We start from the raw sequence: 25030 nt of genomic DNA, 5'->3' as shown, positions 1-25030 counted from the left end.
ACTTGGGGGTGACCCTGCTCTCCCGAGCTGCGCGCTCTCCCTCCCCACTGAGTTGTGGCTTTGCACAAGCCCAGCAGTCTGGGGAAGGAGTCGGTTCTGCCCAGTGAAGATCCACTTCCATTGGCCTGCGTCCACGGTGTGGGCAGCAGGGGCAGGACGGGCTGGTGCCAACAGGCAGCCGGGCCACGGTGCCCACTGGGAGGTGGGGAGAAAAGCATGAGGTGAGGGGACCCTGGTCCAGCAGGATGGTGAGGCCAGAGCCTGGCATGTAAAGACCCCAATGCAGAGGCGTCAGGGGCAGCAGGGCAGCGTGGGGGAGGAGGCTTGGGCGGAGGGGTGGGGCGCAGGCTGGCTCGGTGGGCCTGGTGGGTTTCAAGGAGATGGGGTGGCCTCGACTTTATGCTGACTGCTCTGGGAAGTTGGAGGGAAGCGATGTGGTCTGATCTCTACTTTAAAAAGATGACTTTGGAAGCCTGGTGTGGTGGCCAGCCTCAGCTACTTAGTGAGGCCCCCGCAACTCAGTGAGACCCTGTTTCAAAATAAAGAATAACAAATTGGGCGGGGGGTGTAGCTCGGAGGTCAAATGCTTCTGGGTTCCATCCCCAGACCCGCAAAATAAATAAATAAAATGACTTTGGAGCTGGGTGTGGTGGTGCACACCTGTAATCCCAGTACTTGAGAAGCTGAAATAGGAGGATTGCAGGTTTGAGGCCAGCACACACTTAACTTAGCAAGATCTTATTTAAAAATAGAAAAGGGGGCTGGGCGTGGTGTCGCATGCTTGTAATCCCCGCGCTTGGGAGGCGGAGACAGGAGGATCGCGCAGGTTCAAAGCCAGCCACGTGCGCTGGCTTAAGAGACCCTGTTTCCAAATGAAAATATAAAAATAGGTCTGGGAGTGTAGCCCAAAGGTAGAAGGGTTTCTAGGAACCCCAGTACCACCAAAAAAAAAAAAAATTAAAAATAAGGCTGGTGGGTATAGCTCAGAGGTAGAATGCCACTGGATTCTACCCTCAGTATGGCAATAAGTAAATAAATAAATAAAAATAAAAGGGCCAGGGGTATAGCTCTAAGGTAGAACCCTGGGTTCAGTCCCCAGTTCTATGAATGAAGGATAAAAAGCTGACTTGCTGGGTGGATGGCCCACGCTTGTAGTCCCAGTATTTGGGAGGCTGAGACAGGAGGGTCATAGCTTCACAGCCTGCCTCGGCACCTTAGTGCGGTCCTCTGCAACTTAGTGACACCCTATTTCCAAATAAAAGGACAGAATAGGTCTGGGGATATGCGTCATAGGTAGGATGCCCCTGGGTTCCATCCCCAGTAGCACCAAAATTAAAATAAAAAATAAAAAACTATGCCGGGCGTGGTGGCACACGCTTGTAATCCCAGCATTCAGGAGGCTGAGATTGGAGGATCACGGTTCACAGACAGCCTCAGCTACTTAGTGAGGCCCTTTGCAACTCAGTGAGACCTGGTTTTGAAATAAAGAATAAAAAATAGGGCAGGGGGTATAGCTTGGAGGTCGAATGCCCCTGGGTTCCATCCCCAGGCCACCCCACATAAATAAATAAATATAAAATTAAAAATTAAAAGTTGACTGGCTTCTGGGTGGGAGGAGGGAACAGGGCCCTTGGAGCCCAGCGGGGTGGTTCCCATGCAGGTGGCGCAGATGTGGCCGTGCGGGGTATGAGCACTCTTAACTGGGAAGTGTTGGGCCACTCTGGGGGTCTGCAGCAAATTCACTGTGTAGAGACCCCGGGCATCCCACTGCAGGCCACCGCCAGGCGAGAGGTGCCCACGTGGTTGCGCCCCCTGGGTGGGCCGGGCCAGGAGCCAGCCGAGGTGTCCCTTGTCTAGAACATGCCCCCTGGGTGGGCCTGGGCCAGGAGCCGGCCGAGGTGTCCCTTGTCTAGAACATGCCCCCTGGGTGGGCCTGGGTCGGTAGCCAGCCGAGATGTCCCTTGTCTAGAACATGCCGACTGTGCCTCTGGCTTGCGCCTGTGGCCCCCACGTTTCTTTCATGGCGCCTGCGTGCAGTGAAGCACACAGGCTGTGCCGGCCTCCCTGCTCTCTTCTGCGTCCCGCAGTGCCTGGCCTGGGGTGGCACCGGTGACGGGGACTATGGCTCCCCAGCGGGTGTTGCCCCTGTGCCTGGGGGCAGGTCTCCCTTCTCTCTCTGACCCCTCCCCTGAGAGCTTCGCCCCTCCCTGGCCTCCGCAGGCTGCGCAAGGGGTGGGCGGCCCGCCCCAACGGTGGGTGGGCTCTCCAGCTTGACACTCGCTCTCCTCCGGGTGACTTTGGTATGACTTTCAGCTGCACATCCTGCAGCGTTAACCAGGCCAGTTGGGAGGGAGGCAGGTGCAGCTGTCTTCGACTCTCCAGATATTTCCTTGGATGTTTCCATCACTTGGAACTGAGAGGGTGACCTAGCCTGAGAGGGTAAGGGTTGTTTTAAGCCAAGGAGGGAGACAGGAGAAGGGCCACGTGATCCTCTCACGCCAGCTCAGGTGTCCCCCAGGAAGCAGCCTCCACCCCGCCCAGCTCACAGCCCCACCCCCTCTCTAGTGTAAGGGCTTGTCTGCATGACTGTGTCCTCCAGGACACATGAGCCCTTCCTCACCTCTGTCCCCAGGCTGGTCGGGAGGAACCCCTGAGAAGCCCTGGACAAATGCTCCCCTGCGAGCTCAAAGGTCCTTGGACTAGGCTGGGGAGCTGGTGCCAGGCGCCGCCCACCCTCTTATCTGGGTGGGCCAAGTGTTCCCAGCCAGCCCTGCCTGCCTCCTGGGACGTAAAGGCTCCAGGGCCTAGGCTCCTGTCCACTTCTCAGCCTGGACGTCTTGCCGTCCCTGTCGTTGGAGTAGGGGTTTGGGGGCTTCTCTCGGTAGCTAAGAGTACTTTGTGATGGGCTGATGCCTGGGGCCATAGGCTTCTGCTGCCCTGGCCTGAGCAGGCCCTCACGCAGCCTGCACCCTGATCATTGGCAGGCCGTGTTTATTGAATGGGTGGAGAAAAGGACGAGGGAGGAGTGAATCCTCGGTCTTCTTGAAGCCCACTTCTCCCTGGGATTCTGACAGGACACGCTTCTCTCTAGTGCTCAGAACAGGCCCTTCCTCCTGGGCGTCAGCGGGCACAAAGAACCCCCAGAATATTCCACGCTCAGATTGCTGCGTAACCATGGAGCCAGGATGTGGGCCCTGCCAGGCCTCGGCCTGGTTTCCACCCAGCGGCCATCAGCCCTTGGCTGAGGCTAGGCGTGGGCCGTGAGGGGAGGTGGGTGGGCAAGGCAAACTCTGGAGAGAACCCTGGAGACATAGGGCCCAGGAGTTCCCTGGCTCTGGCTCTCAGGTTGAGGCTGCAGGGAACCGGTGAGTTTCTATTTCGCTTCAGAGAGCATGACTGGGGCCTGGCTGCAGCTGCAAAGCAGACTTGGGAAGTGCTGGCCAGTCCTCCTGAGCCTCCCCTGATAGAGAATCAGAGGTGTCCTGAAGGGAGCGGCCCCAGAGTGGGCCAGGGCCCTCTGCCCTTCCTTCCCAGGACAGCCTGCCTGTCCCATCCCCGAGATGAGGTTCATCCAGCCATCATCCATCACACCTCCCCTGCACCGCTTACGTGGTGGATTCCTGTGGTGTCAGAAGTCAGAGGCTTTCAGTGAGTTTCCAAAGCCCATTCACTTGATGGGTCCCTCGCTCACTGGAGGTGTAGTACAGAGCCTAGGCCCACTCCTGCCCAGATGTTGTCTCTCGGGATACTTTTTTCTCCTTTCCCCGACCTGGATGGCAAAGGGCAGCTCCCCCTTTAATTGTGACTTTAGCAAAAGATCAGTGCAGAGTCGTGTGTGAACGTGCTTCTTATGACTTGAAGAGTGAATAGCTTTTCTGGTTGTTTTCAGCACACGCCAAAGAAGATGAGTCAAGGACCTACCCTTTTCTCTTGTGGAATTATGGGTGAGTAACCACACGGCCTGGGCTGTGCTCTCCTCTGGTTGTTCCAGCCAGCTGAGACTCTGAGAGCACTTTCTGCAGTCACGGGCCAGAGGAGAACCGGGGTCTCTTCTGTGCATTTTAAATATTTTGGTCCCAGTGGTGTTGGAGAGGTCTGGAGGCTGCTGGGGTGAGCGATCGACAGGACAGGAACTGGCGTATGGTTTCCAAACACTGTTTTCAAGTTAGTGGAGAGAGTTTCTCCTTGAGGATTAAAGTAATTCATGGTGACTCTTTTCCTTCAGAGAATATTCCATACTACATCAAGTACACATCTCTTACAGCCCCGATTCCCAGTCATAACGACTGCTGATACGTTCATGCCTGTTTGTCTTTTGCATATTTTGACAGAGCCGAGTCTATGACGAACATATAATTATACAAAACTGTATTTGTTTGCTTTTTCGCTTGGTAGTTCCCGCAGCATGAGAATCATTCATTCCGTGCGTTTCGATGGTCTGCAGTACTGTATTTGTGTGGCTGTATCAAAACATCCCTAACAACGTAATTTCTGTGGTTATTGGGTAAAGGGGCTTTTGAATTTGCTGTTGTCACTAACTGTGACTAAGTATTTGAGTCTCGCGTTTCGGGTTATTCTGTAGGCTGTAGGATAGTCCCCAGGAGAGGATACAGGGGTGAAAGGCCAGGGACCTCTTCGAGGCTCTGATTCCCACCGCTGACCTGTCTTCCAGAAAGGGCTCCTTGGCCCCCTGTTTCCACGCGTGTGTGAGTTGCCTTTTCTCATGTGGACAAATAAGATGACTGTCTTGATTTCGTGGGTTTCCTGGTGCTCGGGGGATTGGGCACAGTGCCTCCTCCCTTCTCTCTCTCTCCCATCCCCCTTTGGGGTGTCCTGCCAGGTGAGTTACCGTAACGTCCTCGATGAGTCCAAGAGCAGACTTGGACGGTGGGTAATGGCCGTGGCTTTCGGAGCGCCTGTCTGTGGAAGGCTGCATGGAGTCACCCTGCCTGCTTCTCATCTTCCTTCCCTGTGTGGCCCGTGGTTTCTTTTCCTTCCCTCGAGGCACGCTCGTACGTGAGTGTTACGGGGAGAGCGGGAGGGCGCTGTGTCTGTGGCCGTTAACATTGTCCAGGCTCATTGGTAGCAGCTGTAGGACCTAGATGGTGCTCACTCACCCAGGGGGAAACTGAGGCCTCGTGAGGTGGCCCTCCCCAGGGTCCCTTGAGAGGCGGACGTGAACCAAGTGAGGGAGAAGGAAGGAGAAGGTCTCCTGGGCCCACCGGCCCTCAACCTGCCGACTGGAGCTCCAGGCAGTGCCAGTCGGGCGGTGCCTTGGTTTCAAAGCTGCGTGTGCTTTGGGCAACTCTTTGGCCTTGGCACTGGGCGAGTCACAGAAGGCGATCCCTCGCGGGCTGAGCGCCTCCACTTCTCTGAGCCCCCGGCTCTTGGTCTTCAAGATGGTCCTGGCGGTTGTGCCCACTCCATAGGCTTGTTGAGGATGCTCGGATGGAGCGTTGTAAGGAGATCAGCTCAGGGAAGGTGCCACAAGTAGCAAAGAGTCCTGATAAAGCCGGGCGTGGAGGCGCACGCCTGTAATCCCAGCATCCGGGAGGCTGAGACAGGAGGATCAGGAACAGCCTGAGCTACTTAGTGAGGCCCTCTGCAACTCAGTGAGACCTTGTTTCAAAATAAAGACTAAAAACTAGGGCTGGGAATGTAGCTCGGAGTTAGAATTCCCCTGGGTTTTATTTCTAGTGCCGCAAATAATAATTAATAATAATAATAATAATAATAATAATAATAAAGTACTGAGACTAAGTTGAAGGCCCCAGGCTCTTAGGAGAGCCTTGCTATCTAGATGAGGGGACTGCCTCAGCCTTTTGAGAAGGGTACAGGGGTATGCACAGGCCCAGGGGTCAAGGCAGGCTGGGGAAGGAGACCCTGGCTGGAGCCTGTGGCTGCCCAAGACAGTGCGTCTGAGCCTGCAGAGGGAGGCCAGCAGCTCGCTTTCTCCTAGGGAGGCCCAGGGCTTCCAGGAGGTTCCAGGCTTCAGCTCCAGGCATCATTTCTACAGAGTGACCCTTTAGGAGGCCTGTCCAGATCCCAGGGCCTCCGTGCCCTAACCTCCATCAGGACTCTGGCTGCCTCCTCTGCAGGCCTGGAAGCTCAGGTTACCCTGCAGCCATTAACCTGTGAGCTGAGGTTTTGGGGCCTCACCCTGTTGTTGGGAACTGGCAGTGCACCCCGGGCTGGGAGGGAGGTTTCATCTGGGGTGTGCCTGCTTTTCAATAGCGGGGAAGAGAACACCCTGGGGGCTGGCCAGACTTTTCAAGAGGGTTTTGGGCCCTTCCAGGGCTGGACAATGCCCAGCAAAGATAAAGCAGGCAAATTATTATAATCACCAACCCCAGCCTGTCTCCTGGAGATAAAGGGCTCAAGTGCTGGCCCTGGCAGTGGGATCCTCCCCTGAGAGCTGGGGCTGTACGTTCTGTGTCGGGGATTTTCCCTCCTGGCCCCAGGCAAGGGCCGAGCTGGAGGGCAGTATAAGCTTGGATTTCATCAGTGCCCCCAGGAAAACGCGGGCAAGTGTCCCTTTGTTTAAAATCCCACCCTTCAAGTCCCATGTTGCTAATATAATGGAATATTCCTGGCAATGTGTTGTGTGTGTTTTGGTACTGGGAACTGAACCCAGGGGCATTCCACCTTGGACCTACATCCCCAGCTCTTTTCATTGGAAGCAGGGTCTCACTGCATTGCTGATGGTCTCACTAAGATGCTGAGGCTAGCCTTGAACCTGTGATCCTTCTGTCTTAGCCTCTCTAGCACTAGAATTACAGGCATGTGCCACCATAATGGGCCCAGCTCCGATGTATGTGTATGTATGTATTGGTACTGGGAATTGAACCCAGAGGCATTCTATCTCTGAGCTATACCAGCCCTTTTTAATTTTTTTACTTTTTTTTTTTATTTATTTTGGTACTGGGGATTGAACCCAGAGGCATTCTATCTTTGAGCTACACCCCCGGCCTGAATTTATTTCTTATTTGGAAACAGGGTCTTGCTAGGTTGGTAGGAGTCTCACTGTTTGCTGAGGTTGTCCTTAATCTGCAATCCTCCTTTCTCAGCCTCCAAAGTACTAGGATTATAGGCATGCATCACCACACCTGACTTAATTTTTATTTTGAAACAGGATCTCACTAGGTTGATGAAAGTCTCACTACTTGCTGAGGCTGTCCTCGAACTTGCTGATACTCCTGTCTCAACCTCCCAAGTATTGGGATTATAGATGTTTGTGCCACCAAACCGGGCCTAGCTAAAAAAATTTTATTTATTTATTTATTTATTTATTATTTTTTGCAGCACTGGGGATGGAACCCAGAGGCATTCTACCTCTGAGCTATACTCCCAGCCCTATTTTTAGTCTTTATTTTGAAACAAGGTCTCACTAAGTTGCTGAAGCTGTCTGCAAACTGCAGTCCTCCTGTCTCATCCTCCCAAGTACTGGGATTACAAGCGTGAGCACTATGCCTGGTTTACAAGTTTTATTTTATTTTTTCCAGTACTGGGAATGGAACCCAGGGTCATTCTACCTCTGAGCAATACCCCCAGCCCTATTTTTTAATTATTTATTTTTGAAATGAAGTCTCACCGAATTGCAAAGGGCCTCACTAAGTAGCTGAGGCTGTCCTCGAGCTGCAGTCCTCCTGTCTCAGTCTCTCAAATGCTGGGATGACAAGCGTGCCCACCACGCCTGGCACAATTTTTTTAAGTACCTCTTGCTTTGTGATTTCAAGCTGGGCAGCTGGTTGCCTTGGTTCCTACCTCATTTAGGGACTTGATACAAAGAAGTGGTTCCGTATCTGTGGAACACCACCAGACTGAGGTGTGGAGGGGCAAAGCAGGACCCCAGCCCACCTACTGCTGTGGCCTGGCCCACCCTGCCTGCAGGGCCTCTTCTAGCAGAGGCCACCTTGAGTGGGTGTACCGGGGGAATCCTCCTGAGTTGGGCAAGGTGGGCTGCATGGGAAGCCTCGGGCTCCCTTCCGATTCTTTGCCATTTGCAAAGGGAGATTTTTTTTTCTTTAATGCAGGGCCCGGTCACACGTGTACTGGTTTAATCAATTTTGGTGAAACAGAGCAAGTGGGTGCGAGCAGACTCCATTCACTAGCTTTGGCTAATCGCAGCCCGTGGACGAGTTCTGTGCTGCAGGGACAATGGACACCACACATTCCATTTCCCTCGCCAAGAAGAGGGGGAGAAGACCTGTAAATCACTTAAGATGCGAGGAAGCCAGGCAGTACCAATTATTTCAAAAAGGCCAGTAGGAAGAGTCTTGTAAACACAAGTCCATGGACAGAGCACAAAACAATTCATATGCTTAAAAAAAAAAAAAAAACTGGACGGAAACCCATAATTACTTTAGGAGTTATGGTAATAAATTATTTATTAATGTAAATTATTTCACAGGCAAAGAACATAGAGGAAACTTGAGCAGAAGGATCATGCATTATGTATAAAAAGGAACCGTAAAAATATTAGAGCAGCCCTCCTTGTGCCGACCTGGCCCCTGTTCGTCAGCGTTTTAATTATAAGCCTTTACTTTTCAGTGTTTAATTAGTTGGCTGTTAAAGTCTCCTCTGAACATAAAAGGGTTGTTCCCAGGGGCACTGCGGCCGAATTTCTACGGGGAACCAGTTGGCTGTGTTGGGCTGCAGATGTTTCTGTTATGACCAGGAGATTCTCGGAGGCCCGGTCGCTTGTGGTCTTAACTCCAGCAGCCTAGGTCATCGAAGGCGGAACGGGATTGGGCCTTGTTTGGAGGAGGGACATTCGCTTCCTCAGAACAAACAGTCCAATAACTGAAGCGGAATCAGAGCTGGGCGGGCCCTGTTTTTTTTTTTTTTTATCTCTGCCGCTTTCTCTGACCGAAAGGGCCATCACGGGCCGCAGTCCAGCCTGCCCCACTCCAGTTGCACAGACTGAAGCCAGCACTTCCGCAGAGATGCCCATTTTGGATGTGGTCCTTGGGCCTGGGCCTCCTGGGAGAAACTGCTCATTATCAACCTGGGCTAGTGTGAAGCTTGTTCTTTGAAAAAAAAAATACACCCATGTACAACTATGCATTTGTATGCTTTTCCATAGTCTTTTTAATTGTTGCTTTTAATTCACCTTTATTATGTGTGATTTAAAGCAAATCTCTGAAATAGCTTAAGGTTCATCTACACACTTCCCCGGGTGTTTATTAGTTTCACACAGTGTTTCTGTTATGAGTACCGGGCGGAAGCAGATGAGGTATGAACAGAGTTGGCCCATTCGAAGACACGTGAAAACAGAACCTCTGGGCTGCCCTCTCCCACAGTGGGGCTGTCTGGGGCGGGAGGGACCACAGTAGTGCCAGGGGACAGGGAGTGGCTGCCGCTTAGAGTCCTCGGGTGCCTTGCTGGGGGAGAGTGGTCAAGTGAGAACACAGCCTGGCCTTGGGCTTGCAGATCAGGCTTAAGTCTGGGCTGTAGCTAGCGGTGCGTCCATCTGTCGGACAGATGTGACCCTGCTCTGAGGCTCAGTTTCTCCACCAGGAGTTGGAGATTGCTGTGAGATCCCGCGAGATGAAGGACCTGCTTGTGTTACACACTCACGCTCTTTCCCGGCCTGAGCAAAGTGGCCTGTGTGGGGTGTTAATTAACAAACAGTTAATGTGCGTGTATTGACAGTTTTCGGAAGAACTCTCCCGGCTGCCAGTCCTCTCGTCCATCCGTACACAGGCGCCCGGACTTGCTGTGCGCTCGTGTTTACAGAGCTGTCCATCGCGCACGCTGTCTGTCCCCCAACCATGAAGGAGTCGGGGAGAGGGACCAGACTGACATTTCAGAGTTTGTCTTGCCGTGCTGAGCACTGGCTTCCCCTACACGTTTGCGAAGGCCTCCGGGGGACGGGGATGGAGCAGAACCGAAAGGGCCATCACGGGCCGCAGTCCAGCCTGCCTCACTCCGGTTGCACAGACTGAAGCCAGCACTTCCGCAGGCCCAGCCCCCTCCGCGCTTTGGTGATCCCACCAGGCCCCATTTTGCGAGAGCAAAGACCAAAGCAGTGGCACCGTCCTGCTGGTGAGGAGAGGGCCCTGGTCGCCACTCAGCCCTCATCTTGGTCCTCATCAGCCAGCGCCTTGGCTCCTCGCAGACCCCGCAGGCCAGCCTTCCTGCTTCCTCAGGTGGGGCCTAGTGGAGTGCCGCCTCCACTCGCCCTAAGCCCCTGTCCTTGGCCTCGTGAGGAGCTGGTGTCCCGTGTCACTGTCCCTGAACCCAAGACACAGCTGTCATTCTGCTGTCTGCTACAGACGGGAGACCAAGACCCAGAGCCTTCCCTCCTGAGACAGCTTCTAGCCGGGTCTCCGTTCTGGTGACTGGTGGGGAGGTGCCTCGAGGTCCATTATGAAGCAGCGGGCACTGCTGTGGGCAGGCTCCTGTGACCCCACACCCTCCCCCTGTTGTTGTCATAAGATCAGCGTAGCAGAGCTACCTTCAGAAAGGCACCTCAGTTCTCTGTTTCCCAGCGGAGGGCTGGGAGCTTCCTCACAAACCCAGCAGAGCCCTCGCAGCCCAGGCCAGGCCACGTTCACACCAGGCAGGCCCCAGCGCCAGGGAGAGAGGCTCATCTCAGTACAAGCAGATAGGCGTGAACTCCAGGAATGAGTCAGCACTGCGATCTGGCTCCCCAGGCCTGGGAGGGTACGAACATCTCACCTCCTGGGTGTACCCTTAAGGTGCTTAGCCTTTTCTAGAAACCGCCTTCTGCTGTGGTTAAGTCACTTTAAGGGAGCCTCTGTAACGGCAGAGACCTTCAGGGCTGTGGAGTGCCTCTGTCTTTTGAACAGAGGAAGGGTCATAGACCCCCAAGGGTCTCGGCCCCTGGGAATTCTCCTTCAAGCTTAAGCGCAGGAATGGAAGTGAGAACGCCTGGGTCAAAGGCCATTCCTGCTCCTTGAGTGCTTTTCCGTTTCTGAGCTCTAGATCTGTGCACTCAAGGGCCTTCTGTCTCCCTTGGTCAAGGCTTGGCAGGACCAGCCTCATGACCGTGCGCTTGGGAGTTGAGTCCTGTCTCCGTGGACGTGAGCATGATTGTGACAGCGCAGGACCTTGCCGGGTGGTCAGAAGCCAGCAGCTTCGAGCTCAGTCAGCTGGGAGAGAGAGGGACGGTGCGCACGTGGTTCATCTGTGAGAGAACTGAGTGCCCAGGGGTGCCTGTGACCGGCCCGCTCATCGCAGACAAAGCTTCGGGCTGTGCACACGCGCGCCCATGCAGTCCCGTGTATAACTGCAGACCTGTGATGGTGTGGTGCGCATTGAGAACCTTGGAAGGTTGGAAGTAACAGGGATGGCCGGGAGCGTGGCCTGCTGGTGTGTGTGCCCAGGCCGTGTGCTGCCGTGCCCTGCTCAGGTCTGCTGGGGTTTGGATGTGGGGCTCCAGGGGAGTGGGGGTCCGCTTTGGGGAAGCTTTAGGTGTGTCTGCTGGGAGTTGTTGGGAGGCTACAAATGTTTTCTTTCCACGTGGTCGGTTGCCTCTTAAGCGTCTTCCTATTACCACCCAAACTGAAAGCAAAACACGACCACGGGCTTTCAGTGATGTTATGAGTACGGGTTTATAGACCCCCCAGAAGCCTCCTGGGTCTGTCTGGTGGGCTGCCATCCGGATGGAGGCCCCGTGCAGCCCGTGGTCCAGAGCACTGCTCTCAGTTTTTATATTAAAGTAACCTGAAGAGCTTATTAGAATGCAGATTCCTACCTGGAAAGGCTGCAATTTACCATCAAGAACGGGCCCAGGAATCTGCATTTTGACCAAAACTCCTCCTTCCCAAGGAAGGCCCTGCAGATGTTCCAGAAACCACACTTTGGGAAATCCAAACGCAGAGAACGCCCATGCCCTTTGCATTCTGAGTCTGCACAGATGGGTTCCTGGACGTAGAAGACCCGAGCCTCATACTACAAGAACGTTTTCCAGGACTGTCTTGCTGGAATTCTCATACCGTTGGCTGCCATTCCTGAGAGCCTGCTCCGGGGCCCGCTCTCATGGCCACTCTGAGAGATTAAAGAACTGGCAGGGGTGAGGGAGGTTCGAACCCAGTGGTCACACCAAGTGACCACTGCTTAGGGGACACTCCGTGTCCATGACTTGGTCACTTTTTTTTTTTTTTTTTTGCAGTATTGGGGATGGAACCTATGAGCTACACCTCCAGCCCTATTTTTTTAGTCTTTATTTTAAAACAGGGTCTCACTGAGTGGCAAAGGGCCTCACTAAGTAGTATCTGAGGCTGTCCACGAACCCCAGATCCTCCTGTCTCGGCCTCCCAAATGCTGGGATTATAAGCGTGTGCCACCACGCCTGGCTACTTGGTCCCTTTTGAAAAAAAATATAGCCGTTTGTGCAGAATGGATGGAGGGGCAGGGACCCCGCATCCTCAGAGCCCAACCGAGGCCCTCTGGAGTGTGGCGCTGGGGTCTAGTGCGTGGGCACTTTGCCACTAAAAATGAGCTTCTATTCCTGTTTCTTTTATCTGGTGGCCTGACCCAACAAATACTTTCTGTTCCCTGAGCGAAAGGGGAAAACACAAGCACTAAACATAGCCTGGATTGTTTTTTCTTTCTTGTATTGTACTTCTCAAAGTGAGAAAGATAGCAACAATTACAATACTATCTCTACTACAACAGGACAAGTGGCCACCTGGCTGGTGTCAGTAGCAGCGCTTTGCATTTTTAAAGTGTCTGAGATAGAACCTTGCCAGCCAGTCTCTCCTCACTTTATGTGCAGCCATCTCTGGGCTGGGTGGGGTGGAGAGTTCAAAGCGCAGCCCAGGCTGGACCTGCCTGGCTAAGGAAGGGTCCCCTGTGCCGAGGACAAGTGGCAGGCAGCACCAGCCTCACCTGCGCCTCTGGTCTGCGTTTTGTCATCCATTCCTTTTCTTACCCCTCCCTACCCCTACAGGTCTGCTGTGTCCTCGCTCAGTGCTGGGCACTGGGGAGCCATGCTGGGCTGCGCTTGAGAGCTGGTACCGTAGTCGGAGAAGTAGACATGTAAGCAAATAATTAAGGCTCAGTGGATGTATGAGCCATAGATTGAAAATGCAAGCAAATTGCTGTGGGTGCGGGGCCCCATGGAGGAGGAGGTTTGGGCAGCTATTAAGTGGAGGAGTTAGAAGTGCTTTTGGAAGGCAGATAAAAGGCAGAACATTCCAGGCCTCTGCAAAAGTGTGACAGTGCAAAAGAGCTGGTGTTTGGGGAAGATGGCAACTGCGGGCCCATTCTCTCGTTGAGCCAATGGACTCAGGTCCTCTATAAGGTTACCTCCAGGGCCACTCATTAAACAGGATGGAGTGGAGGCAGGATACATTAGGATTCACTGTTCAGCCCTGGTACCCACTGAGGATTTGATAGTTAGCCTCAGGCCAAGAGACTGGACTCCCAGCCATCTGCATTTAGATTGTACCTGTGCTCATTCCTGCATTCTCATTATGAAACTTTAGTGAGAATCGCCAGCTCATAAGAACTACGCAGGGTTGTTTACACAGAACCCTGCGGGGCACAACTTGCTGGGAGACCAGGGATTTTCAAGGGTGGTTTTGACTCTTCCTGATTCTCATCTGATCTCCAGTGTCTTAGGAAGTGCGGGAACTGTGATGTGGGGACTGCTAGAGAAACAGTGAGTGGACAGACCTGGACACTGGGCTAACGTATTTGCATCTTTTCCCAGAGGCAGCAGACAGCTGCCAAGGGGCCTCCGAAAGTTCTCTAGAGGCAGCAAGGAGGTGGCACTGGAGTAGGGTCCCCAGGGTGCAGTTAAGGAGCACCAAGGCCTCGGGAAGGCTGCGGGAAAGGAGACGAGAGCAGTGGTGCGTTCTTGTTCGTGTGGCTTCTAGTTCTTCCGTCTTCTCCTGATTTCCCTAGAGATGGGGAAATTCCGGGCCAGTTCAACAAAAGTGGGACAGAGAGCGGCTCCTCAGAGGATGGGACCAGCCTCCCCGGGTCTCATGGCTTTCTTGAGGCTGGGCCAAGTCGGCTCCCGAGCACCGGCCCGTGGCGCCATCGGGGCCTTCACTGAGCTGTGAGCGGGCCCAGTGTTTCCGTCGTCAGCCCACCACACTCCTGGCCCACGTGGCCCTCAGCTCCTGGTCCCAAAAGAGAAGCTGGAGGCGGGCAACTTCCTGAACCCCAAAGGCGCCAGCCTGGAGGGGGCAGGGTTAGGCCCCAGCCCTAGCCCCTCCCTGAGTTAAGTCAGAGCACAGCTCTAGTGTTTACTCACACAGTTGTCCTCACAGCTAGAGAGGCCAGAGAAACAAATAGAAGGCTGTATGAATTAACCACACATCTGCCAATCAACTGCCAATATTTTGGCTTATTGTCTTTTCAACTTCACACAGAACACAGGACATAATTTACCAAATAGAAATCATGTGGTTTTATATTCTGTGCGTGTGTGTGTGTGTGTGTGTGTGTGCGCGTGCGCGTGTGCTACTGAGGATTGAACCCAGGGCCTTGCACATGCTAGGAAGCACACTCTCACGAGTTACATCCCCAGCAGTGTTTGTGCTAAGCTGTCCAGGATGGCCTTGAACTTGCGACCTTCCTGCCTGGGGTCCCAGGTGTGCGCGCCGTGCCTGCTTCTATCCTGCTTCGTCTTCGCATCACACCACGGGCATTTCTCCCCGTCAGTTAGTAGAACTTGAAACACCGCTGTTTCATGTGCCATCTTATTATCTGACTATTTATTTATTTGTTATTATTTATTTGTTTGTTTGTTTATTTATTTTTTTTTGTGGTCCTGGGGTTCCTGGAAACCCTTCTACCTCCGGGCTACACTCCCAGACCTATTTTATACTTTTTTATTTGGAAACAGGGTTTCTTAAGCCAGCATGGCTGGCTTTGAACCTGCGCGATCCTCCTGTCTCTGCCTCCCAAGTGCAGGGATTACAAGCGTGCACCACCACACCTGGCCTGACAGTTTATTTTACTGCAGGACACTCTAATTATATTTACTATTTTGCTGTCAGTTCTATATTCTGATGAACACCGTCGTGTGTGAAAATCCACTTTTTTTTTTTTTTTTTATACTGGGATTGAACCCAGGGGCATTCCACCTCTGAGCTCCACCTCCAGGCCTCTTTATGTTTTATTTTGAAACAGGGTCTCAATAAGTTGTTAAGGCTGGCCTCAAACCTACATCCTCCAATCCTCCAGTCTCAGCCTCCCAAGTGCTGAGATTATAGGCGTGGGCCACTACGCCTGCCTTCTATTTTTTTTTTTTTTTTTTTTAGGAAAACTTTCTTACTTCTACAGTCATGACTCAGTCCATGTTAATTTATATTTCTTCTAATTTTATTTATTTTTATTTTTTGTGTGCGTGGTACTGGGGGTAGAACTCAGAGGCTTTCAACTCTGGGCTATACTCCCAGAACCATTTTATATTTTATTTGGAAACAGGGTCTCACTAAGTTGCTAAGAGCCTCACTAAGTAGCTGAGGCTGGCTTCAAACCCGTGCCAATCCTCCTGTCTCAGCCTCCCAAGCGTGGGGATTACCAACGTGCGCCACCACGCCCGGCTATATTTCCTCTAATTTTACTTTCTTATTTTAGTTCACTGAACTTTGACCTGCTGACTAATGTCAAATTAAAACTGCTTTAAAAGAACAGTGGATCTCTGAAGGGAATGCCTTTCGTGGGTGGTGAAGACATGTCTGAACAGCATAAATACAATTTACAAGAAGACATTTTGGGGTACTCTTTATGTTTGGCAGTAGTTTATCACCTCTTACAGAAGGAACAGGTGTCGGGACTTGGTGTACTCAGAAGCTGGGACGTTCTGGGGATGAGGTTACAGTCTTTCTTAGTCCTCACTTGCCTGCATCTCCTGCTTCTGAGGCCTTTTGTCCACATGGCCTGGGTGGGCTCCCTGTGTCCCTGGAGCTCAGCTATGTGTCATGAGGTGGCAGGTGATGGCCTTGTGTCCAGCCTGACTTGGCTTTCTTGTTGGCTCCTGAGATCCCTTTGGGCTGGGTGGTTCCTCCCTCTCAAGCCAGTGGAGGAGCCTCTAGTTGAGATGCTGCGTCCAGGACATGGCTCTTGGTGCCCTTTGAGGAGCGGCACCAGGGACTGGTTAGAGGCACTGAGCTTGTAGCCCTCGCCGCCCGGAGCCTGCAGCGCATGGGGCTTCGATCACCGTCTTCTGAACCTGTAGCACATCCTGCCTGCCCCGTGATCTCCTTGAGGCAGGGCCAGTGTCGGGCTCACCTGAGGTTTCCGTCAGCACGGTAACCTAGTAAAGAGAGTAGGAGCTTCAGGGCCAGACCAGCCCAGCTTTGCATGGTGTCCTGTGTCAGGTCGGTGCCCCTGGGCCAGTTACTCAGTCTCCACTAACCCTCAGTGCCGTGTGGGCTGTGCTGCCCAGGGCGAATGCTCACAGTGAGCTCTTTTGTATTGGACACCCATGCTCATTTAAACGGACGTAAGCACCTGCTGAGTACCACTTCCTGCTGAGTACCACTTCAGGTTTGACTTCTCTCCTGCTGGCTGCCTGGCTCAAGCCATTCCTATGTGCAGAATTTATAAATATATGCAGGCTAGAAAAGATAGAGAGTACCAACATGTCGGTTGCTGACGGCATAGCATATTCTTTTACTTTTTTTTTTTTACTATAAACTTGAATACAAGGACTATGTCCAATTTATCTTTGCGTCTCCTAAAATTCCCAGCCTGGTGCTTGATTTCATAGTAGAAAAAGAGCAAACAGTGGAAGTTCAAGTGCGAATTCAGCATTTCATTGCAGGGCTAGCTTATTTATTCATGCATTCAAGTAGAGACCTGAATGTGTAACTTAAAATTGTACCCTTAAGCCTGTGCAGCCCAAGACTTGCTCTTATAGATTTTAATTGCTTTAAATATCCTCAGTTTCAGGAAGCTATCAAGTGAACTCAGAGGAAGCGCTGTGATTGGCAGCTGTTGTTGATGCTGAGCATTGTGATGGGCGGGACATCAGTCAATAAGGGATTCCGTTTCTATCATCAGCAAGTGCTTTACAGATGGAATTCGGATGAAGTAATCCAGCAGTACCACTTCCCCATCTCAACCTCGACCACTTGAGATGCTGAGAGACTCAGCTTCGGTTGTGGCCTTCTGCCACGGCATCAAATCCTGTCTTAAGGGTGGCAGAAAGCTGGGCGTGGTGGCGCACGCTTGTAATCCCAGCATTCGGGAGGCTGAGACCAGAGGATCACGGTTCGCGGACAGCCTCAGCTACTTAGTGAGGCCCTCTGCAACTCAGTGAGACCCCGTTTCAAAATAAAGAATAAAAAACAGGGCAGGAGGTATAGCTCGGAGGTCAAATGTCCCTGGGTTCCATCCCCAGACCTGCAACAAAAAAAAAAAAAAAAAAAGTGGCAGAAAACTGAATAGGGCTGTAGCTGATTTATTGTCTTTGCCACCAGCCAGCACAGGGTGCAGGGCAAGACGGTTTCTGTCTGTAAGATGAGAAAGAATCTGGGGTAAGAGACATTGCTTTGCATTTTCCCGGGAAGCAGTGTGGTGTGGAGGGAAGGAAACCGTATCAGGAAACCAGGGTGTGTCTGCACCCGAGGCCTCCCTGCGTCCAACTCGGCACGTCGGGACTCATTTGCACTCTCTGAGCCTCAGTTCCTCATCTGAAAAACGAGGTCGAGCTGGATGGTTTTCAGGGCCTTTCTGCCTTTAAGATCCTATGTGGAAAACAGCAGGCTGTCGGTGTAGACATGGAGGGCCGACGCAACAGCCTCTCAAATCCTGTTTTCTCTTTCTCATTTATGCACCAGAAAATGACCGATGGCGAGACCTGGACAGGAAATGCCCTCTTCAGGTTGACCAACCGAGCGCCAGCATCTGGGAATGCCTGCCCGAGAAGTGTCAGGACGGCTCGCTGTGGCACCGGGAGGCGGTGACCGCCTGCGCCGTGACCAGCCTGATCAAAGACCTCAGCCTCGGCGACCGCAACGGGAACCCCTCGGCACCGCCCAGCAAGCGCCAGTGCCGGTCACTGTCCTTCTCCGATGAGATGTCCAGCTGCCGGGCGTCATGGCGGCCCTTGGGGTCCAGAGTCTGGACTCCCGTGGAGAAGAGGCGGTGCTACAGCGGGGGCAGCGTGCAGCGCTACTCCAATGGCGTCAGCACCATGCAGAGGAGTTCCAGCTTCAGCCTCCCCGCCCGGGCCAACGGGCTCTCATCACCCTGCCACCCGGCGGGACTGCACCACCGCCTCGGGGGACAGCCCTGCCAAGGGGCACCGGGCTCAGCCCCCAGCGGACATGTGGGCGACGCCCAGAGCCCCGAGCCACTGCCCCCCGCGGGAGGGGCCCGGCTGGACCTGCAGCGCTCCCTCTCTTGCACCCACGAGCAGTTCTCCTTCGCCGAGTACTGTCCGCCCTCGGCCAGCAGCACGCCCGCCTCCACCCCAGAGCTGGCGAGGCGCTCGAGCGGGCTGGCCCGTAGCCGCTCCCAGCCCTGTGTGCTCAATGACAAGAAGGTGGGCGTGAAGCGGCGGCGCCCCGACGAGGTGCAGGAGCAGAGGCCTTCCCTAGACCTGGCCAAGATGGCGCAGGTAAGTGCCCCCACCACGCTGCCTTGAGCGGGTCCGGAGCTTCTGGTGCTCACTGGACCACCCCAGCTGAGCACCCCCAGAGGTGCCAGGTTCAGAAATGCCCAGGAGTGAGTTAACTCTCTTGTTTTGAAAATCCTAGTCAAAGCTGGGCATGGTGGCCCATGCCTATAATCCCAGCATTTGGGAGGCTGAGACAAGAGGATCGTGGTGTTAGTACTTAGGCCTTTTGCAACTGCTTCAAAATAAAAAAACAAGCCAAACAAGCCTGTGTGGTGGGGCACATTTGTAATCCCTGCATTTGGGAGGATGAGACGGGAGGATCGGGGTTCAAAGACAGCCTCAGCTACTACTTAGGCCCTTTGCAACTCAGTGAGACCCTGTTTCAAAATAAAGAATAAAAAATAGAGCTGGGGGTGTAGCTTGGAGGTACAATACCCCTGGGTTCCATCCCCCATCCCCAGTACTGCAAAAAAAAAAAAAAAAAAAAAAAGAACAAAAATAGAGCTGGGGGTGTAGCTCAGAGGTAGAATGCCAAAAAAAAAAAAAAAAAAAAAAAATCCTAGTCAAAGAAAGATGAATTCAAGTTTTTTTTTTTTTTTTTTTTTTTTTTTTTTTTTTTTTAATAAGCATCTATTTCTCTGTGCTTAAAAGGAGCTAGGCTCTTTCCTGTGATGCATGGGATACACGGCGTGGTGGTTGCTTGCGAGAGCAGACAGATGGTGAGAGGCGGGCGGCGGCAGGCAGGGCAGGCAGTCCAACGTGACCACGCTGTAATCCCCTCCAGCCCTTCCCGAGCCCTCTCTCCCCAGCCCGCCCCCCCAGCCCCTGCAGGAAACGCAGGGCACTGGTGTCCCTAAGGATTATGCTGATCAAGACTGGGCAACGGGGTAATGGTTTTAGAGAAGGAGGCGGGGGCTGGGGCAGCTTATTCCTTTTGATTAAACTGAGTTAGACTGCCAAGAAATTGCCATCAGTACCCTCTGGGCACCTGTCACTGTCCTTGCTGTAGGAGATGCCTGTGGCCGAGTGCTAGGGTCCCTGGACTTTACCCCTTTTGTCTCAGGGACCCGCCTGTGTCCGCACTGATCTTGGGTATTGATTGGGATGAGGTGAACTTGGAGTTCACATTCAGTCCTCAGGACAGTTGGCGCCTGAGGGCTGGCTGCATCAGGCTCTTCCCAGGGAGACCCGAGGCCGGCTGAATGAGCTGAGGCCCAGGGCGTAGGTAGGGTTGGTCCTGTGACTGATGACTCTGGGATGGGTGCATGTGGGGACAGAACGTGACTCTGTGGGTTCCCTGTCCTCCCGGGAGGCTCTCTGTTGCTAGTGCCATGATTTGACCATCATTTTTCTGACCTCACTTATAGAAACGTGGCTCGTTGCTGGGTTTGAGGAGATGGGCGGCTTGCCAGTGAGGCCAAGTCGGCTTGGCCTTGTGCTCACAGTGCCGTGGTCCCTAGCGGGCAGGTTTCAGGTGCCTGCCCTTCACTGCCAGATGCTCTTTTCCCTGCTGGGCCTTCTGCTTTAGAAAGTAGATGCCAGCTGGGCATGATAGCACATGCCTATAATCCTAGTACTTGGGAGGCTGAGACAGGAGGATCACAGGTTCAAGGCCAGCCTCAGCAACTTAGTGAGACCCTGTTTCAAAATACAAAATAAAATAGGGTTAGGGGGGTGTCTCAGTGGTAGAATGAATGCCCCTGGGTTTAATCTCAAGCACCCCCCCCCCAATATAAAGAAAAAAGAATAAAGATGCCCTTTTATTTGCAGTACTGGGGATGGAACCCAGGGGCATTCTACCTCCGAGCTATACCCCCAGCCCTCTTCTATTCTTTATTTTGAAACAGGGTCTCACTGAGTTGCAAAGAGCCTCACTAAGTGGCAGAGGTTGTCCTCAAACTGTGATCCTCCTGTCTCAGCCTCCCAAATGCTGGGATTATAAGTGTGTGTCACCATTCCCAGCTTGAGAATGTCATTTCTATTGATGGAGTTTTCTTCTCTCCCCTGTAATTTCCCCAGCAGCCTAGACATCCCCCTCCCACAGCAGCAAAGGGCACTATCTCCAGCCCAGGGCACAGCTCTCCCCAGGCCGGCTTTGCTGGAGAGCCTGACCCTGGCTGGGGCAGCTGGAGGACAGGGTGATGTGCTTGTGCCTCCCTTCCCATGTGGGGAAGAGCCTGGAGGAGCGCGGGGCATGGCTGCTGCCCCCTTACCAGCCTCCTGCCTGCCCCTGGCTCTGGGCGTGTCCCTTTCTCCTTCCTGTGGAGCCCACATTTCTGGCTGAGGAGCTTGGCTAGGAAGTGGGTGCACACGACAGCTTCGGGTGACCTCTGAAGGAAACCCAGAGCCCCGAGCTCTGGGCGCCATGCACTGCCTTAGCTACATCTTTAGTGCTGAGCTTATTTTATTAGCTAATAAGCTAGAGGCAATAAAAGCAGCTTAAACGTGTCATTATATTTTACTAGCTGCAGTTGGAATAACACCCCCGGCATCACTGGAGACACTTTCTGGTCTCACTTAGGTGGAAACTGTTTAAAGCCATCTCGTGCGGCAGGGCTGAGCCCAGACGTGTGGGGCGCTGCCTCAGCTCCAGGGAAGCCTCTGAGGTCCTGGAGATGCACTGGAGCCTCAGGAGCTGCCCAGTTCAGCCTGTGTGTCCTTGGCTGTCTGCGTAGCAGCAAGGCCTCTGGAGAGGGCCCTGGCAAGTGTGAGCCCCGGGGACGGAGCCTGGCACACCGAGCTACCTCCCGCAGGCATCGAACCCACCTGCCTTTCTCCATGGGGCTGCCTGGCTGCGCACTGGATGGTTTACGGCCATGGAAGGGCAGCTCTAGTTTTTTCAGAGAGTCCCAAAGACCAGGCTTAGGGTGGTCCTCGTGCGTTTGTGAAGAGCCGCAGACTCCGCCAGGACAGCGTAGGACCCTGGGCACCTGATGAGTGGGGGTGTTTCTGATGTATAGGGTTGTGGCCAGAGTAGCTAAGGTTGGACCCGCCGCACAGGCCTCCATGTGGGGCTTCTCTCAGTGTTTGTCACTCCCGGAAAGTGCAGGGCCTGTGTGCCTGTGGGCCAGAGGCCTGGAGGTGGCTTTCTATGTCTGTGGAGGGATAGGTTTGAACCCGGTTGGCCCCAGCCTGTGCCTCCTAAGCCCGCTCCTTTGATCTTGGTCTGTACGTTTGTCCCACTTGAGCCTACATCACAAAGGAGCTGCTCTGTGCATGGCTTCTGGACCCAGCTGCGTGACCACACTTCAGAGTAAAGGTGCAAAGTACCTTGCAGTTAGACCTTTCGAGCAGCTTGGTGTTCCGGTAAAAACACCCCAGCTCCCTGCAGGGCTGGGCCGGGGCCTGGAGCCCAGAGCAGAACTCGAGGATGTGCGAGTATGGGGTCCTTCCCTCTGGCCCTTGGGCGAAGCAGCTGGGGTTTGGGGGTGGCTAAAGCCACTCCAGCCCGCCTGTAGAAACGGGCCAGGGGAAGGAAAGGGCAGGGCAGAGAGCGCTGAGGTACTGGCCCTCTTCCTGTCTGCCTCAGAGCTGGGTTTAGCAGGAACAAGTACCCCGGGTGTAGAATCTGTGGTAGAAGCAGGTGTGACCTCAGGGCTTATTACCCACTGCAGTCCCTCCTGGGGAAACTGAGGCTCTACTGATGGCTAGGCCCCCAGGGCCCTTCTGACATGGCCTTTGTTTTGGATTCACATTAAGGAGCTTGACAAACCAGAAGGCCTCCAGAAGAGAGGCAGGAGGTTGGAGCCCTGGGCAAATTGCTTACCACCTCTGTGCAGCAAATACCACAGCCGCTACCAGCACACAACTGTGGGGGAATGAGGGAAATCGTGTGTGTGTGTGTGTGTGTGTGTGTGTGTGTGTGTGTGTGTGTGTGCGTGTGCATTTTTGCACACATGCATGCGAACCGCTGTGCATCTGTGTGTATATGCGTGTCTCTATACTGATATACCTGCACATATCTCTAGGCGCACACATGAATACACACACTCACTGTGCACCAGTTAGCTCAGGGTGAGAGCTAACAAACATTTATCATCCTTATCGCAGTCGGGGACGGGAGGCAGGCGTGCTCTCGGGCCACCCCAGAGGCAGACTTGGGGTGCTGGGAGGGTGCTCCGGGAGGCGCGCTCGGGCTGTCACGAGAGCTGCCTCTTCTCTGTCTGCCTTTTCTCCTCTGTTCTAGCCTTCCTTTCTGTACTTGCTATTTATTGCTTGCCTGACATCCTCTTAACACATCCCATTTTCTTTGTAAATCAGAGGGAGGCCTGCCCTGCAGCTCAGCCCAGCCTGCCACAACTCCAAGTCGAGAGCTGAGGTTACGAAATGGTGACAGAATCAGGGTGGGCCCACCAGAGGAAGCTGGCCACGTGTGAGCATTCCTGTCTCAGCCTCTGTTGCTCTTGAAACGGGGTGGAAGGATCCCGGGAGCTCCCTTTCCTGGCTGCATCCCTGGGACACAGCCATCCTTGGCCAGCACATTGGCCAGCACAGGGGCCCATGTCTCTGCAGTGAGGGTGAGATGCAGGGGGTGGGGGTGTAGAGATTGCTTTCAGATTAGCTTTGAATGGGTTTCCTTTAAACTTAATGCCAAGCTGGTGGGCAGGGATTACAAATGAGGCTGCAGGTGACCCAGCCATCTGGATCCTGAGCAAACGAGGTTGATTATGGAAGACAGTCCCAAAGGGGCGTGACAAGGACCCGATTCAGGAGCGCCTGCCCTCCCTGTACTTGTAGGCACGCCCACGTGGCTCTGCAGAGCCAGTGCCCAGGGCTCCTGTCTGCCAGGTCTGGTCCTGCTGCCCCTGTACCACTTCCTTCCTCTTGTGGTCTTCTAAGGCCCTCTGCCTGGGGCTGTTCTGTGAAGCCGCAGCCTCCCCTTTGCACAGTTGGCAGTGTGGGCCCTCGAGGCCGGGCCTAGCCCGAGCCTGGGAGCTGTGTCTGAGCAGGGCTTTTGCTGACATTATTAGTAGCTGCTGATTCGACTCCTGGTTTGAACACCGAGCACTGGTCTCCCGTGGGACTCAAGCTGTGCACAGCCACGATGGTGCGGATCATGTGAAGGACCAAAGATTACTGAAACAGCAGTGGATATCGCCATTGGATGGCATGCCCTGGGTCTCACGCTCCTCACCACGTTTCTAACTCCAAGCTGGTCAGTTCGGAAGAGCAACAAATGGTATTTTTCAACAGGGCTTCAAACAGAAGCAAGACATTCACAGGGAGGGGCCAGGATGCAGAAAGAGAGGCTTGATGGGTTGCAGCTGCCCACGCACTGTACCCCAAACCTCCCGCGGAGGCCTTCAACAGGCAGCAACTGCTGTGTTAGCAGATGTTTGAGGGCCTCGCGAAAGCTCACTGCAGTGCTTGGGAGGGAATGAACCTGCCAGGCATCTTCGGGGAGCTGCTGAGCGCTGGGGTCCTGTTGGCGAGTGCAGGGAGAGCAGGGTTGACCAGGGCCCTAGGGGCGCTCCTGGGCAGGGCCATTCCTGGATGAAGTGCTCCTCCCTGTGTGCCAGTGGGGCCACCTTTAACAAGGGACAGTGGCCTCCCCAGCCACATGTGGAGTGGCCCTCTGTGCCACTGGCTGCCTGATCTTCCTGTCCAGGCAGCCCTGGCAGCTGCAGGCCAGCTTGTGTTTCTTTGGCCATATCCCTGTGGGCCTGCCTGGCTGTGCCCTGTGACTCTCTCCTGTCCGCCCCGCCAGTGGCTGGCCACTTCACCTGCTCAGGTTGCCTGCAGCCTCTGTGTGGACAAGGGGACACGTCCCCCTTCCTGCCAAGACAGTGAGTAGTGGAATCCAGAGACCAGTGGCCCTTTACTTTGTGGAAGGAGACAGGCATGAAGATCTGTTGAGAGGAGTAGGCGTGGAAAGCCCTAGAAGTCCAATCAGAATGCAAGAAATGCTAAACAAAAATAAAGGCAAAAACCTGTCAGCGCACAGAAGCAGTTGCTTCACCCTCGGAAGTGGTACTCTTTCCTGCGCGCCCGGGAGGCCCCGACTGTCCAGTGTGCAGCAGCAGCAGCTTTGGGCACTGAGTTACGCTGCTCCTTCTGTGCTGTGGGCAGGCATTGCTGATCGATGATGGCAGAGTCCTCAGGGGAATTCAGAGGAGGCCTCTTAGCAGTTGGTTGAGGGTCCCCTGCTGTATCTGTGCTCTGGGCCCCCTCACAGGAGGAGGAGGCCTCCCGGGTGTGGAGCTGGTGACTTGCTCAAAGCCACGCTGTCAGTCAAGAGCCCTGGAAGGTGGGGCCTGGGTGAGGACTCCCAGCTGGCCTTTCCTGGCAGCTGACATTTGTGGGGTGTAGAGCCATGTGGTGTGAAGTAGGGACTGTGGAGCCAGGTAGAGTGGGGCTCTTCTGAGCTGTGCGCCCTTGGGGAGTTATCTAACCTCTGACCCCCATGCCCATGTTTTCTTTTCTTTTCTTTTTTTTTTTTTTCAGTATTGGAGATAGAACCCAGAAGCCTTCCACCTC

The 25030-nt window shown here is 53.8% G+C and overlaps 1 protein-coding gene across 1 annotated transcript in view; it reads left to right on the top strand.

Moving 5' to 3' along the window:
• The window catches only part of FAM53B (family with sequence similarity 53 member B), a gene marked incomplete at both ends in the record, with an annotated part of 75663 nt that overhangs the window by 5795 nt on the left and 44838 nt on the right, over positions 1 to 25030 (top strand). The window contains 2 exons of the mRNA XM_080694102.1: positions 3890 to 3944; positions 17772 to 18553. Coding sequence (XP_080550228.1) covers positions 3890 to 3944; positions 17772 to 18553 — 837 coding nt within the window. The remainder of the gene's footprint in view (positions 1 to 3889; positions 3945 to 17771; positions 18554 to 25030) is intronic.

The sequence above is a fragment of the Muscardinus avellanarius genome (assembly GCF_963383645.1).
Source record: "Muscardinus avellanarius genome assembly, chromosome: 4".
In the NCBI taxonomy this organism is placed as follows: Eukaryota; Metazoa; Chordata; class Mammalia; order Rodentia; family Gliridae; genus Muscardinus; species Muscardinus avellanarius.
Note: the sequence above shows the minus strand (reverse complement) of the source record. Positions and strands in the feature narration are given on the sequence as shown.